The sequence below is a fragment of the Gadus macrocephalus genome, chromosome 18 (assembly GCF_031168955.1).
Source record: "Gadus macrocephalus chromosome 18, ASM3116895v1".
NCBI classification, from domain to species: Eukaryota; Metazoa; Chordata; class Actinopteri; order Gadiformes; family Gadidae; genus Gadus; species Gadus macrocephalus.
The window spans coordinates 20,556,830-20,572,093 of NC_082399.1; the positions used below are offsets into that span (position 1 = coordinate 20,556,830).

General features: G+C 48.5%; 1 protein-coding gene and 1 long non-coding RNA gene across 2 annotated transcripts; both read left to right on the forward strand.

Moving 5' to 3' along the window:
* Window positions 1–901: 901 nt before the first annotated feature.
* LOC132446168 (uncharacterized) lies at window positions 902–6,438 on the forward strand. Its single transcript, XM_060036318.1, has 8 exons — window positions 902–1,184; window positions 2,338–2,976; window positions 3,072–3,191; window positions 3,706–5,298; window positions 5,414–5,614; window positions 5,698–5,987; window positions 6,031–6,261; window positions 6,409–6,438. The coding sequence occupies exons 2-8, from the start codon at window positions 2,346–2,348 to the stop codon at window positions 6,436–6,438; spliced, it is 3,096 nt and encodes a 1,031-aa protein (XP_059892301.1). The 5' UTR covers window positions 902–1,184; window positions 2,338–2,345.
* Window positions 6,439–6,620: 182 nt separating this feature from the next.
* Window positions 6,621–7,694, forward strand: LOC132447033 (uncharacterized). Its single transcript, XR_009523019.1, has 3 exons — window positions 6,621–6,868; window positions 6,958–7,203; window positions 7,293–7,694. It is a non-coding gene; the product is annotated as an uncharacterized LOC132447033 (long non-coding RNA).
* Window positions 7,695–15,264: the final 7,570 nt, after the last annotated feature.

Here is a 15,264-nt window from a genome sequence, read left to right on the forward strand (position 1 = left end):
GTTAAATTTTTCATATTGATTTATCATAATATGTGTAACATGGATTTTTATTATACTTAATATCAATCTTTGCACAAAAATTGCTCTAAGCCTGAGTCTTGCTGTTCGCTGGTTCCCTTGTTGGTGCAGTAGGCAGCACTTCATTCTCATATTCTGAAGGTCGTAAATTCGAGCCTCACACGGGGCACAGAGTTTTAGAAACTATCCAGTATCATGCATTGTGCCAATATTTGTAAAAGAAATCGGGTATCAGTGCCATGTGTAAAGATTCTTGATTTCCAGGTTATCTTAATATTCTGAAGGTATTACTCATGAGAATCTTGTGGCTTCTGAGAAGAAATGACTTGACAGCCATAACACATGGCATTCTTCATTGAGTTCAACAGTAGTTACATTTTTCATATTGATTTATCATAATATGTGTAACATGGATTTTTATTATACTTGATATCAATCTTAGCACAAAAAATGCTGTAAGCCTGACTCTTGCTGTTCAATGGTTCCCTTGTTGGTGCAGTAGGCAGCACTTCATTCTCATGATCTGAAGGTCGTGAGTTCGAGCCTCACTTGGGGCACAGAGTTTAAGAAACTAAATTGTATCATGCATTGTAAAAATGTTTGTAAAAAAAATCGGATACCAGTGCCCGGTTTAAAGATTCTTGATTTCCAGGCTATCTTAATATTCCGAAGCTATTACTTATGAGAATCTTGTTGCTTCTGGGAAGAAATGACTTGACAGCCATAAAACATGGCATTCCTAATTGTGTACAACAGTAGTTCAATTTGTCATATTGATTTAACATTATATGTGTAACATGGATTTCTATTATACATTAAATCGATCTAAGCGCAAAAATTGGTATGAGCCTGAATAGTTATGTTATGGCTGCCTCGTTGGCGCTCCCCGTCGCCTGTGGGTCGAGGTAGAACCTACCAAGAATTGGCCAATCAGCGCTCGTATCATCTACCAAGAATTGGCCAATCAGCGCTCGTATCATCTACCAAGAATTGGCCAATCAGCGATCGTATATCGCGTGGCCTTTCGAGCGCCAATCAGCGCTCGTATTGCTACCAAGAATTACTTCACTTCAGTATTTTGATTTGCGAGTGACATTAGAAATTTACGAAAATCTTCACACCTTTCGTTTGATTACTTCACTTCACTTCTGATGAACATTTCCGAGGTAAGTCAGTCCTTTCTAGCTATTTTCAATACAAATAAATTGGATAATATCACGTTAACATATCCGTCAAATGCCAAAAGTCTGCTTCGACGATAGGTCGTCGTTCATCATTGTAACGTGTATGAATTATACGTATAAGGTAATGTGTATGTTCAGTAATGCATTTTATTGAATAGGTAACGTTAGTTGAATTAGTTTTAACATTTCAAAAAAATCCGTTACCGTTGGAACACGCAAGACCAGTAAACATAGCTGTGCAGTAAACACAAGTCAGAAGGCCCGTTACTACCAAGCAACAACTAGTACAGTGAATAAGCAGTAACTTGTTAGGTATCTAATAAATCGCTGTGTAATCAGTACTTCATTCAATGCCTCTTCCGTGGTCATTACAATACGGTTTGTTAAGTATCTAATTCTATCAAAAAAAATCGCTGTGTAATCAATACTTCATTCACTGCCTCTTCCGTCAGTAATGACGCAGTTTATATTTCCGTTACATGGCCTATATATGTTACAGCTTATATATGTTACATCTATACACAGCTTATATATGTTACACGGCCTATGGAGAGCTGCCTAGTCTTTATTCGTAATATTGATCTGTTTCTCTCGTTTACTATTCTTAAAACACATTAGCCTATTATATAAAATTCATTCATTATATGTATTAGATTGAATAGGTCCAGTGCCGTTAAAACGATCATTTCATAAAGCCCACCACGATTTAAAGCAGGTTAACATCCACTCTACTGCAAAATAGGCATGTAATATAAAATCACTATTCACAGAGCCTAATAATAGTCTGCTGTCCTGCAACAGGGCCATAACGAGGTGGTCACCCTAACTAACCCATAGTGACAAATATACAGAGAGCAGAATATTAAAGCAACATTACGAGGTGATCATGACTGAATATAACCGTTATTAATATAATATTCACAGCTGCCTTAAGTAATGTGTTCAAGTATTTGTTGTATTTTCTTTCTTTGTTCTTAAGATATTAAGTGGTAGGCTATATAACTTTACACAGTATTACTGGATTATGTCATAAGTATAACACTTTTATGAACTGAGAAGATTGATGTTGATTGTTGACTGTGTCTCTGTAATGGGAGATTTCTTACTTTATTATTGATATTTCCTCCACTTTCAGAATACAAAATGGATCCTAAATTTAGGAAGAAGGATGGCTGTATCTGCCTTTTTGACTCGGAGGATGCCAAGAAGGTCAAGGCGGAGAAACGGCCATGGACCAGAGCTCTTTCACCAGATGAGGTGAAAGAGTCTGCAAGGGAAGCTGTTGAGCATAAAGGTGGGGACCCAAACAACGAGGAGCATGTTCTTGGCCAGCATAAATTGCAGTTTGGGGCCTTCAGGCATCAAACATTTAAATGGCTGGCTGAGAACGCTCTGGGGTATGCTGGCTATGTGGTGGCATCCATGTCGGTGGAGTCAGGTCGCTCTGATTCAAACAACAATATGATAAATAAGAGACTTTTGGAGAAGTACGTATCTCAGTTTCCTGCTGGCCGCTATGCCATTCGGGTGAAGAAGGACGCACTGAGCTCCCAACCTGCCACTACAGCTTCTGCCTCTACACAGGCCGCCTCCACATCCCAACAGCCTTCAGCCTCCTTGCAGGCTGCTGTCAATGTAGCACCCGCCTTCTCTCCACGATCATCCGTTGTGCCTGTATCCTCCCTACGCGGCCTCTTGTCAAGGAGAGACCAGTCTCCCCAGGCTATCGCCAAAAATGTAAAGAGCCTCTTCACAAAACCAAGGTTTCAGCCATGTAAGTATGCAACAATACAATTAATTTGTGTTATACTGAGTTTTACATGTTTTCATATTTTTAATGTACACCATATTGATCTCATTATTTTTTAGCTATTCCTGCCCTGCCACGCGCTGGATCCATTACGGCATCATCTGCAGTGACAGTAAAAACGGAACCAACTGACAGCGAGCTCATGCAGGCTGCCGCAGAAGTTGACCCCGACACATTGCGTAAGTGTTTTTATTTTATGCACACAGCCCCTCTCTCTCTCTCTCTCTCTCTCTCTCTCTCTCTCTCTCTCTCTCTCTCTCTCTCTCTCTCTCTCTCTCTCTCTCTCTCTCTCTCTCTCTCTCTCTCTCTCTCTCTCTCTCTCTCTCTCTCTCTCTCTCTCTCTCTCTCTCTCTCTCTCTCTCTCTCTCTCTCTCTCTCTCTCTCTCTCTCTCTCTCTCTCTCTCTCTCTCTCTCTCTCTCTCTCACTCCTCTTGCTGTAAAAAAGAAATGTATGTCATTACATGAGGACATTACAATCATGATTACAAATTTGAATTTAGCATACTTGAATATAATCAAAATGAAGATAGTGTGGTTTATCATATATAATTATTATTTCCATAATAACTTTCATGGTCTGTCTGTTTCCTTGTCTTGTTTTGGTGTGTTCCCTGTGTTTCCTGTTTTACTTTGGTATCTCTGTCTTGTTTCCACCCATGTTTTGAGCTAATAAATTATCCTTTACCTGAACAGAGAGCAGAATTTGCCTCCCCGCTGGTTGGATCCCCGCCCTGCCAGAGGTTGACCAGCACTGGATCTCGAAGGCTCTGTTCCGGTGGTCACCCTCTGGTCAACCAGAGTTTGAACTTGACAAGGTGGACAGAATGTGGTGGTATCCACCTCAGCAGTCGCTGACATCCAGTGCCATCCCAGCAATGGAGCAGTTCTTTGGGCACCCTCTGTTCCTGTGGATGCCCAGGAAGCTGTGGCGTGTGCGACTGCTCTGTCCACATCAAGACTGTGGGAAGGCAGAGCTCACCTCTGCGGGACTCCATCAGAGGGTCAGGCTGGTGGTTGGTGTCAGCGGCTCTTACTACCTGGTAGCCGAATACCTTGCATGTAAGAGTTGCAAAAGGAAGGTCATCAGCTGGAGCCACAACATCGTCTCTCAGCTAGACATTGGTCACCGCCTGCATTTCCCATGTCTGCTGACATACAAGCTGGGGTGCGACATGCAGGTTGTGCGCTTGATGCGTCAGCGGGGACTGGGGAACAGCAGCAGCCAGCTCCAAAAACAGCTGGAGGAGCAGCATGCAGAGAGCTGGCTGGGGAAAACAATTCAGTTCCTCACTGCTTACAGAGGAGTTGCAAGTGCAATATCCTCGGGGCTGATTTTGCCAGTGCCGCTAGGGGACTTGCCAGTTATGCCTGCAGTGCCAAAACATCGCTGGTTGATGCAGGTGTATGCCCAAGAGGTCCTTGGCAGACTGGACGAAGTTAAGGCTTCCATCACCTCACTCTTTGGCCAGGTCCTGAAGATGGACTCTACAAAGAAAATTGTAAGGAAGCTAGCTGGTCAGGCACGGTCTACAGCTTCTTGGGCCACCAACGTTGGAAATGAGCATGGACATGTCATCATGTCTGTTCTCACAGCAAGTGAGGGCTGGGGCCTGATGAAGATGGCAGAGGGTCTTGTGAGGCGTTACAAGGATGCTGGTGTGCCACCTCCAGAGATCCTTTATGTGGACCGGGACTGCTGTGGGAACTCTCACCTTTTAAAAATCTTTGGTGCATGGCCAGGCATGAAGATCCGGTTGGACATCTGGCACTTCATGAGGAGATTTGCCACCGGTTGCACCACAGATTCCCATGCCCTCTACACCAGCTTCATGGCCCAACTCTCCCGCTGCATCTTTGCGTGGGATCAGAGCGACCTGCAGCGACTCAAAGCTGCCAAGCGGGCAGAGCTGGAAGCAAGCCACCTGCGTCCCACAGTGGAAGATGTCGCACGCCATATCTCCAAGGCTGAGACTATGCTTCACTGCAGGAGAGCTGTCCGGGAAAGTGGGGAGATGGGTGACCTGCTGAAGGACTTGATAGAGGCATACTCTGGAGAGAAGGGTTGCAATACCCTTGGTGTGCCTCTGATCAACAGAGCAAGGATGGCAGAAATCTTGAAGGCCCAGCTAAAACACCTTCCCTGCCTCCAGGACCCTCCAGGTTTCCAGTTATACACCCAGACTGGGACACTGAAGAAGGCTGGTCATGTGCTTCCTACATTCCGATGTGCCAGAGGGTCCACCTCGTTGGAAAGTTTCCACTTGCACATGAATAGATTCATCCCAGGTGAATAGTTTACTCTGTTAGGTTACTTTCCATATTAATTGAAATGTAATAATAAGTACTGCATGCAAGGACTCACAATGCAAATATCACAATGCAAATATTCAATATTTTTCAGGAACCCTGGCAAGTGACACCTTTTTCCAGGCATATCTGGTTGATGGTCTATTCAGGTGGAATGAGGACAGGACCATAACAGCAGAGGGGACCGAGGGGCCTCGTTCATACAGTGGCCTCCTAAAGCATGCTGCCAACCAGTTGTCAGAGGAGGTGCTTGGGAGAAAACTGGTGGAGTACACGGCCCCACGGAAATACACTGGTGTGTATGTAGTAAATTGTTATTAAAAAAAATAATATTTGGCAGCTCAATCACTTATGACCGTTTTTTTTGGATTGTTGCAGGAGAGCTTATAGGTATAGAATACCTATACAACCAAAATAATGCAGTGATGGAGGACTACAAGTTGGCCTTGGTGACACTGGAGACAGAAGACATCACTGTTGCAGAGGGGGAGTCTTCTTTGGAGCCATGTGACATCGAGGATCCAACTGTCCCAACCCTGGAGACAATATGGCCTCCACAACAGCTCACCCCTCCAGCTGCCCGTCCAGCCACTGCTCTGCCAGCTGCCCGTCCAGCCACTGCTCTGCCAGCTGCCCGTCAAGCCACTGCTCTGCCAGCTGCCCCTCCAGCCACTGCTCTGCCAGCTGCCCGTCCAGCCACTGCTCTGCCAGCTGCCCGTCCAGCCACTGCTCTGCCAGCTGCCCGTCCAGCCACTGCTCTGCCAGCTGCCCGTCCAGCCACTGCTCTGCCAGCTGCCCGTCCAGCCACTGCTCTGCCAGCTGCCCCTCCAGCCACTGCTCTGCCAGCTGCCCGTCCAGCCACTGCTCTGCCAGCTGCCCGTTCAGCCACTGCTCTGCCAGCTGCACTCTCTGCAGCTTTTACAGTTGCCCCTATGCATAGTGGTAAGTTTTTATTGAAATGTCAAAAGTAACAATTATTGTCATTAATATGAAACATTACAATAACATGCTTATGATGTTCATTTCATCTGACTTCATCTTCACACATGTTCTCTTGATCTCTCTCAATTTTATTTTGTTCTAATTTAGCTCCCCAGCAAGACACACAGGACTTGGTAGACGATCAGCCTTCAACATCAGCTCTGGGCTCCACCAGTCATGATGTAGGTTTATGTTTTTGACAACATTGTAAACTTCATAAACTTAAAGTTCTATGTTTACTTACTTAAACATATGGATATAATATTTTACAATTTAAAATGCATATCTGATTTTAATCGCTCTGTTAATTCTAGGACTCGGTTGGACCTGAAAATGTTGAGGGCTTTCAAGCAGTCCAGGACTTGACTGTTTTTTTATTTAAATTAAAAGAACACAGTCTTGCCCTGTCAAGGGAGGAGGCTGAGGAAATAATTTCCCTGTGGAATTATTTGTCAGACTTTGACAAGTGTCGCACAGTGTACCCCCCACGTCACCAGGATACACTCGCACATGGCAGATTCAGGACGTCAAAAAAGGCTGTTGCGCCTGGTGTGGAGAGTACAAAGCGGTATGTATGTTTTTCTGAGAAAGCTTGACTATGCTGCATGCTATAACATCATGTCTTGTACTACACTAATGCAACCAATACCTTTGCAGATGCTTTGCAGGAGGGAGAAGCCCAGCACAGTGGCCAGACTGCAATCGGGTTTGTGAGGCACTCTTCGTCCAACTTTGTGAGGAGTACCGTGGATCGAGGCGGATTGATGGGGTCCGCCACGAGCACTGGAGTCTGGTCATGAAAGCATACCTCCACATCCGTCAGGTTGTTTTAAACAACGCCACGGTGATGGAGAAGACCTCACTTCAGCTCCCGGTCGTGAACACGGCAACACTCTCGAGTTGGTGAGTTAACAAAGTATTAACATAGTAGCTGTGTTTTCTGTGTAGGTATATCTTGCTTTGGTATACAAAAAACACTTTTATATTTGTAGGTACTGCAAACGGGAAAGAGGACAGGAGAAGAGGATTCTCGAGCAAGGGATCTGTCCGCCTCAGACAACAACTGTGAGCCCCGAGAGCCTGCCTCCTGCAGTTCAGAGGAAAGGCAAACCGTGTATGCCTCAAAGCATCGCGGCATATTCCCACGTGTTTGTTCTGCCACCTAACACTGCAGGGACGGCAACACTGCAGGGACGGAAGATCAGAAGAGTGAACCCTCCTTCTGATCTTCTGAGGCCACCATTCCTCGCAGCCCTCGAGCCTCAAATCCAGCCCCCCACACCTGTGTTTCCCACACCTCCATTCATCCCACCTCTCCTGCCTCAACCCCTCTGGTCTGTGCCTCAACCTCACCTGCCTGCCTTACAGCCTGCAGGAGCATCTGTGGTACATGTGCCATACCTACCCTATACCACCACCCACCATCGAAAGAAAAAAAGAGAGGAGGAGGAGAAGACTGGTTTTAAGAAGAGGAAATACTCAAGGAGTAGTGCCACCATTTTCTGCCGTCAGTGTCAGAGGGAGCGGGACCCTGCCACTCACAATCAGTACTTTGGGAACTGGTACTGCCACGCCACAGCAACCATGACCCTGGCTGAGTGGAGGGCTGCACTTGAAGCCAAGGGTTATGGGAGGAAGAAGGGAGCTCCACCTTAAATTGGCAGTGTATCGGGCACAAAAAGTTTTTAATGTTTTTTAATGTTGTTTTTAAGTTTTAATTTAAGTTTTTAGTTGTGACTTTTTGTGCAATAACGTTTTACTGTGAGTGTGACACAATCTTAATTTAATTTCCCTCTTAATGCTTTAATAAAACACAATATGACAAAATACAAATGTTGTTTATTCAAATACAATATACCACTGGAGAGCTTGAAGTTACAAAAAATCAAATCAAGTTATATACCCTTTATCATAATGCCAGCCTACTTAATCACAATGGTTAGCTTATACATTTGACATGACTTCCTATTAATTGTCAATGCTTTTGATTTAGTTTAATTTAAATGCAGAGCGCAAAATGCGTTCATATGACCATGCATAACAAACAAAGCACAACAGACAGTATTAATTATTATTGCTTGGACAGCATTTATAATGAACCTGATCACTTAGACACTGTTTTACAGTGATATTAACATCTCTATAATCACTGTTAACATGGCCTCTTAATGCTTTAATAAAACGGGCACTAAACACACCGGTGTAGGAGATCGTAATGAAATTAAGACGGAGACTTGATTGCCGGTGAAAATACCACGAGAATGATTTATTTCCCCAAACACAGAACCACGCACAGCCAGAGGTGCGTTCCTTAAGTCATGCGTCGCACCACCCAGGTGGGTCTCACGCCCCCTTCCCTTAAAGGGGGCACGCACCATCCATCATACACATAGTGAATTACGATACCGCTACACCGGCATGGTTTAGTTTCATTGGTGAACACAGCGACGACCGGCAACGATATATATTTGATACAACATTATTATTCATTTGCATAAGGATCTGGACATGTTTCTGACAATATGAATGTACAGTAGTCATATTATGATCATAACAAATTAGGATCTACCAGGATTCGATACGATGAAAATCAGCATGTTTTTTGGTATATGATGGTACTGTAACAGACTGTTCGGCGTTTAGTCTGGAAAAGGAGGTCTGTCCCTCGTGAGTTGCTGTAAGGGGGGAAGTTGACAGTTGATGTGTTGTGTGTGGGGGAGGGGTGATTAAAGTGAAGCCGAGTGGGCTGCTGAACGCACTACCTCGTCTCTGGTCCCGGTCTTTGTCTTATATAATAATTAGTATAGTTGAACCCAGAACGCTCGGCTACATTGGTGGCAGCGGTGTTCTTCAGTGAACCGCTGATTGTGTTTAGTTGAGTATTTTGTCTGCTGCGGCGCCTTGTCGGTGTTAGTTTTAGTTTCAGTTAGTTATTGGTTTAGCCGCCCCAGTATAGCTAGCTGGCTGACCGCACGTGGTGCGTGATAGACGGTTGACATGTGGAGCGCAGACGAGGACCCTTTTAAACCCAGTGCAAGCATGCTGGGCAGATACTCGCCGGGCGGAGCTGTAAAGATCGACCTGCCTGCTCCTTTTACCGGGGACGGGAGCCAGAGTTTCCTCAGCTGGGCGAGGCAGTTGGAGGTGGCCGTCGGCGCCACGGCAGGGGGCGGCCACGGCTGTACGGAAGAGCTGGTGAGGATTCTTCCCACTCGCCTCTGCAAGTCCGCTTTTCTGCTGTGGGACAGTCTTCCTGATGCGACCAAGTTGGATTATGCGGCGATTAAAGAGAGGCTGGGAGCAGCGTTTGGACAGAGACAGTTAATGGACCGGTTCAGAGCAAGCCTGTCAGCCCGTGTGCGTGCTTCTGGTGAAAGTCTGGAGGTGTACGCTGCTGATGTGAGCCGGCTGGTCACAGAGGCATTTCCGGATTATGGTGGTGTTGCACAGAGGGAGGAGAAGTTTCGGCGTTTCCTGGCTGGTCTTGACCCGGCTTTGAAGGCCAAGTGTTTGGAGATGGGCGCCACGGACCTGGAGGAGGCTTTACACGTGGCGGAGCGATGTGAGAACGCCAGAATGACCCTACAGAGAGACTGCGTGAGTACTGCTGCTGCTGCCTACGGTGGTGGGGGCCCATCTGTACAGTCCGTGTCAGTCTCTGATGGTCTCCAGAGAGCTGTTGAAAAGCTAACTGAGGACATGCACACCATGAGAGTGGGAATGAAAGAACTTTGTGAGGAAAATCGGAGACTGAGGTCGGGGGATGCTGACACAAGGGGGCGAAGGTTTCGCTCGCCCTCAGGAGGAGGCTGTAACTGTACCTGTGGCGAGTGGGGCTGCCAGTTGAGAGGCTCTCGTGAGGAACACCGTGGCCGCTCCCCCGAGCCTGGGCGGTCCCCACGCCAGGGGGGTTTTCCGTCTCGTGGCTATCGTTCAGATCCGTCTGGGATGCCCTCCAGGCCGCCTGGGGGTAGAAGCCCTAGCCCGAACTGGCGTGCCCGACGTGAGGACGAGCCCAGGCGACGTGAGGACGAGCCCAGGCGACGTGAGGACGAGCCCAGGCGACGTGAGGACGAGCCCAGGCGACGTGAGGACGAGCCCAGGCGACGCGGTGTGCACTTCCTGCCACGACAGCAGGATACTGACAACGGCCATCAGGGAAACGGCCGGTAGCTGGTGTCGAGGCCCAAACGCCAGCTACTCCTATGGTGGGTCCCTTGAGCCATGACTTTTCCAATGACATTGCTTGTATGGATTATACTGGCCAATCAACTTCTTTCATCAGGGGTGTGGTTGAAGGCACAGAGGTTCTCATGTTGGTGGACTCCGGGGCCTCGGTGTCACTAATTAGTGCAGACTTCCGTATGTCAGTCCCTGCCCTGCGAAACAGGCCTCTGAAAAAGAACTATATTGACTCTTGGGCAGTTAATGGACAAAAATTAGACACACTGGGTACCAGTGAGATCACCTTCCGTCTGGGCCCGACCTGCTGGCAGCACACTTTCCATGTGCTAAGGGAATCCACTCAGTGTGTTCTACTCGGACTGGACTTTCTGGCTAAGAATCATGCATTGTTGGATTTGGGGCGAGGGGTTTTACAACTATGGGACGTTTCTGTTCCCCTGCTTCAGGGTGGAGAGTTGGTCCCAAGTTGTTGTAACGTATCCCTCGCTGACGTCATGACCATTCCTCCGCTGAGTGAGGCTCTGGTGCCAGTGAACATTCTCACTCCTGCTGGAGCTAGTCAACCTGCTGCAGACTTTCAGGGATATCTGGAGCCTAACATCCCCGAAACAACGGGGCTGGTGGTTGCTCGTACAGTGAGCAGTGTGAGGAATGGTGTGACCTCAGCCCGCATCCTCAATCCCACAGGGGAGGCGGTTGAACTCAGGCAGGGTCTACACCTGGGTGAGTTTTACCCAGTCGGAAAGGGAGACATTTTAGTGCCGCCTCGTGTCGTCGACAATCATCCAGCTGTGCCGCCGGCTGCTGCAGGCCCTGTCTCCTTAGAGGAGTCTCCTGTTACGGCTGAGCAGAGGGCCAAGCTGGCTGAGTTGCTGCAGAGGTTCACTGATGTCTTTAACCTGGGCGACAGAAACACGGGCAGGTGCACATTGATCAAACACCATATAAGGACTGGGGACCACCCCCCTGTGAAGCAGCGTGCTTATCGGGCAGCACCTGGGAAACGGACAGAGATTGAACGTCAGGTGGCTGAACTGCTGGCTGATGGAGTTGTGGAAGAGAGTTGTAGCCCCTGGGCATCTCCAGTGGTGCTTGTGAGGAAGAAAGGGGGACAGTGGAGGTTCTGCATTGATTATCGTCGGCTGAATGCAGTGACGATCAAAGACTCACACCCCCTCCCGCGAGTGGATGATAGCCTAGATGCTCTGGCTGGCTCGGCCTGGTTCAGCACGCTTGACTACTGGCAGGTAGAGATGGCTGAGGAGGATCGCGAGAAGACAGCTTTCACGACCGGCCGGGGCCTGTATCAGTGGCGGGCTATGCCTATGGGTCTGACCAATTCTCCAGCCACGTTTCAACGAATGATGGAGCTCATTCTGAGGGGCCTGCCATGGCACATTTGTGTGGTATATCTGGATGATATACTGATTTACAGCCGTACATTCTCAGACCATCTCCTTCATTTGGATGAAGTCCTTTCTAGGATCCAGCTGGCGGGCCTGAAGTTGAATTCCAAGAAATGCCACTTTGCCAGGGACCATGTCGTGTTTTTGGGCCACGTGGTCTCCAGGGATGGTCTCCAACCAGACCCGAGGAACACTGATAAGGTGAGAACTTGGCCAACCCCCCGCACCCCGTCAGAGGTCAGGGCCTTTGTGGGTCTATGCTCCTATTATAGGAGATTTGTGCGTAATTTCTCCCAGCACGCTGCACCACTGAACCGGCTGGCAGGGAAGAATGTGCCCTTTGAGTGGTCGGCTGAGTGTGAGGCGGCGTTCACCTACCTCAGGCAAGTGCTTACATCTTCTCCGGTAGTTACGCTACCTAACTTTGCACTTCCTTTCAAGGTGTACACCGACGCCTCTAAAGACTCGGTTGGGGCAGTGCTAGCGCAGGATGAAGAGGGTTGTGAGAAGGTGATTGCTTACGCAAGCCAGGCCCTCACACACACACAGAAGAGATGGTCCACCTTTGACAGGGAACTATGGGCTGTGGTGTGGGCAGTCCGTGAGTTCAAACACTATGTGGGACTATCCACGTTCTGCATCATCACTGACCATCGCCCTCTGCTGGGCCTTAGGCGCATGGCCATTGATAATGACCCTACTGGACGGAGGTGTAGGTGGGTGCTGGAGTTGGACCCATTTGACTGGGTCATGGTCCACAAGGATGGCGCCCGCCACAAAAATGCGGACGCTCTGTCCCGCCGACCCGTGTCTCCAGACTTTGTCGAGCCAGATGCTCCTTCAGCCGGACTTTGCGCCGTGGCCTCAGTGGAGGTGTCTGACCACTCTCCGCCTGCAGATGGGGCACAAACAGAGCCAGTTCCGGTCTATTCACTCAGTGGTGGTGGAGCTGAATTGCGGTCAGCACAGCGTGAAGACCCTGACATTAGTGCTGTGTTGTCTTGGTTGGAGCAGGGCAGAGTGCGGCGGCCTCGTAGACTCCCCGGGGGTTCCTCTGCCAGCTTGAGGAAGTTATGGACTGAGTTCCACCGTCTGTCGGTAATGGAGGGGCTGCTGTGCCGCACGGCGTTGCCTGAAACCACGGGAGAGAAGCAAATTCAGGCTGTTGTTCCTGCAGCCATGGTGCCGGAGATCCTTCAACAGTTGCATGGGGGGCCGGCTGCTGCACACTTTTCCGCTGAACGTGTGTGGGAGAAAGCCAAGCAATCTTGCTACTGGCCCTTCATGTTGAGGGACATAAGACGGTGGTGTGAGCAATGCAGGGCCTGTCAGACTCGCAGGAGCCCAGTCCCAGGGCCGAGGGCTCCTATGGGAGGGTCCCAAGTTGACCGTCCTCTGCAGAGGGTGGCCGCAGACATTCTGGAGCTGCCCATGACATCTCGGGGGAACAGGTACATCTTAGTGGTCGAGGACTACTTTACAAAGTTTGTTGCCCTGTATGCCTTACCGAATCAGACAGCACACTCAGTCGCGCGCTGCCTTTTTGAGGATTATGTGTTGGTGCATGGTGTTCCAGAAATCCTGCATACCGACCAGGGCCGGCAGTTCGAAGCAGAGGTGATTCAGAGCCTCTGTCAATGGCTGGGGATTAAGAAAACACGCACCACTGCCTATAATCCCAAATCTGATGGCATGGTGGAGCGTCACAACCGGACTCTGATCGATCAGCTGGCGAAGATGTTGCTTTCGCATGGAGGTGAATGGGACACTTATGTGAAGCAAGTCGCCTTTGCATACAACTCCTCTAAACATGCCAGCACCCGGTTCACCCCCTTCTACCTAATGCATGGACGTGAGGCCCGGGTTCCTGCTGACGTGCTGGTGCCTGCTGGTGATCTGGACTCCCGGGGCACTGGGTCCCAGATGGATTATGCATCCACCATTGCAGAGCGGCTGGAGTCAGCCTTCGGCGCAGCCAGGCTTAACTCTGCGGAGGCCCGCGAGAGACAGAAACTGTACCATGACCAGAGTAGCTGCCACCGTCCCTTTAGTGTAGGTGGGCTGGTGTGGCTGAATAACCCCACGGAAAGGCGTATGAAGCTGGCACCGCACTGGAAGGGCCCATATCGGGTCGTGCAAGTGCTGGTTTCTGGTGGGGAGGCTGCACTAACATATCGCATTATCAGTGCTCTCGACCCGATGGAGCGGGCTCAAGTGGTTCATCATGACAGACTGAAACCGTACACTCTGCCATTGCCGGCACAGACTGTTCCTGCCACTCCTGTTGCCGTTGGTTCTCCTCCTGTGGTCGAGTCTTCGCTCCCACAGAGCAGGGATCAGCCTCGGGCTGGTGAGTTGGACAATGGACTGTGTGGGAACTTACCGGAGCTCAGGTCCGGACAGTCTCGCGGCGGGCGAGTGGTGCGGCCTCCGTCCCATTTGCAGGACTTTGTCATGTTTTGAAGTTATGGTGTTCTGGATTTGTTAATGCAGTGGAAGCTTGCTTGATAAAAAAAAAAAGATTTGAATTGATGGAAAGGTGAAATGTACGGTGAAAACAAATGAGTTCATTGTATTGTTTTTGTTAATTTTGTTTCAGGTTGAGTTTATGTGTTTAGCCTCAAGGTGTTGCACAAATGTTTGGCAGCATTGGTTGTATGTTTGGGTCACTGGTTACAGGGTGACTGTATAGTTTGCGCTTAACAACTGCTTAGAGGATTTGGAATTCAGGTGTTGGATGTATGTTCTGATTATTTGTGTTGCCTATATTGTTGTTCTGTTGGAGTTACAGCAGATGGGGATTTGGGGGGATATTCTCCCTATGTTTTTTTGTTTTGTTTTGTTCAGGTGAAACGTGGACGTTTCTTATTGAGGAGGGGACGTGTGTAACAGACTGTTCGGCGTTTAGTCTGGAAAAGGAGGTCTGTCCCTCGTGAGTTGCTGTAAGGGGGGAAGTTGACAGTTGATGTGTTGTGTGTGGGGGAGGGGTGATTAAAGTGAAGCCGAGTGGGCTGCTGAACGCACTACCTCGTCTCTGGTCCCGGTCTTTGTCTTATATAATAATTAGTATAGTTGAACCCAGAACGCTCGGCTACAGTACTTTACCTCGACAAACACGCAGCTTTCTTGGCGCAGTAGGCAGCGCGTCAGTCTCATAATCTGAAGGTCGTGAGTTCGAGCCTCACACAGGGCATAATGTTTTAGAAACTAACGAGTATCATGCATTGTAAAAATGTTTGTAAAAAAATCGGATACCAGTGCCCGGTTGAAAGAAACTTAATTTCCAGGCTGTCTTAATATACTGAAGGTAAGACTTGTGCGAATCTTGTGGCTTCTGAGAAGAAATGACTTGACAGCCATAAAACATGGTATT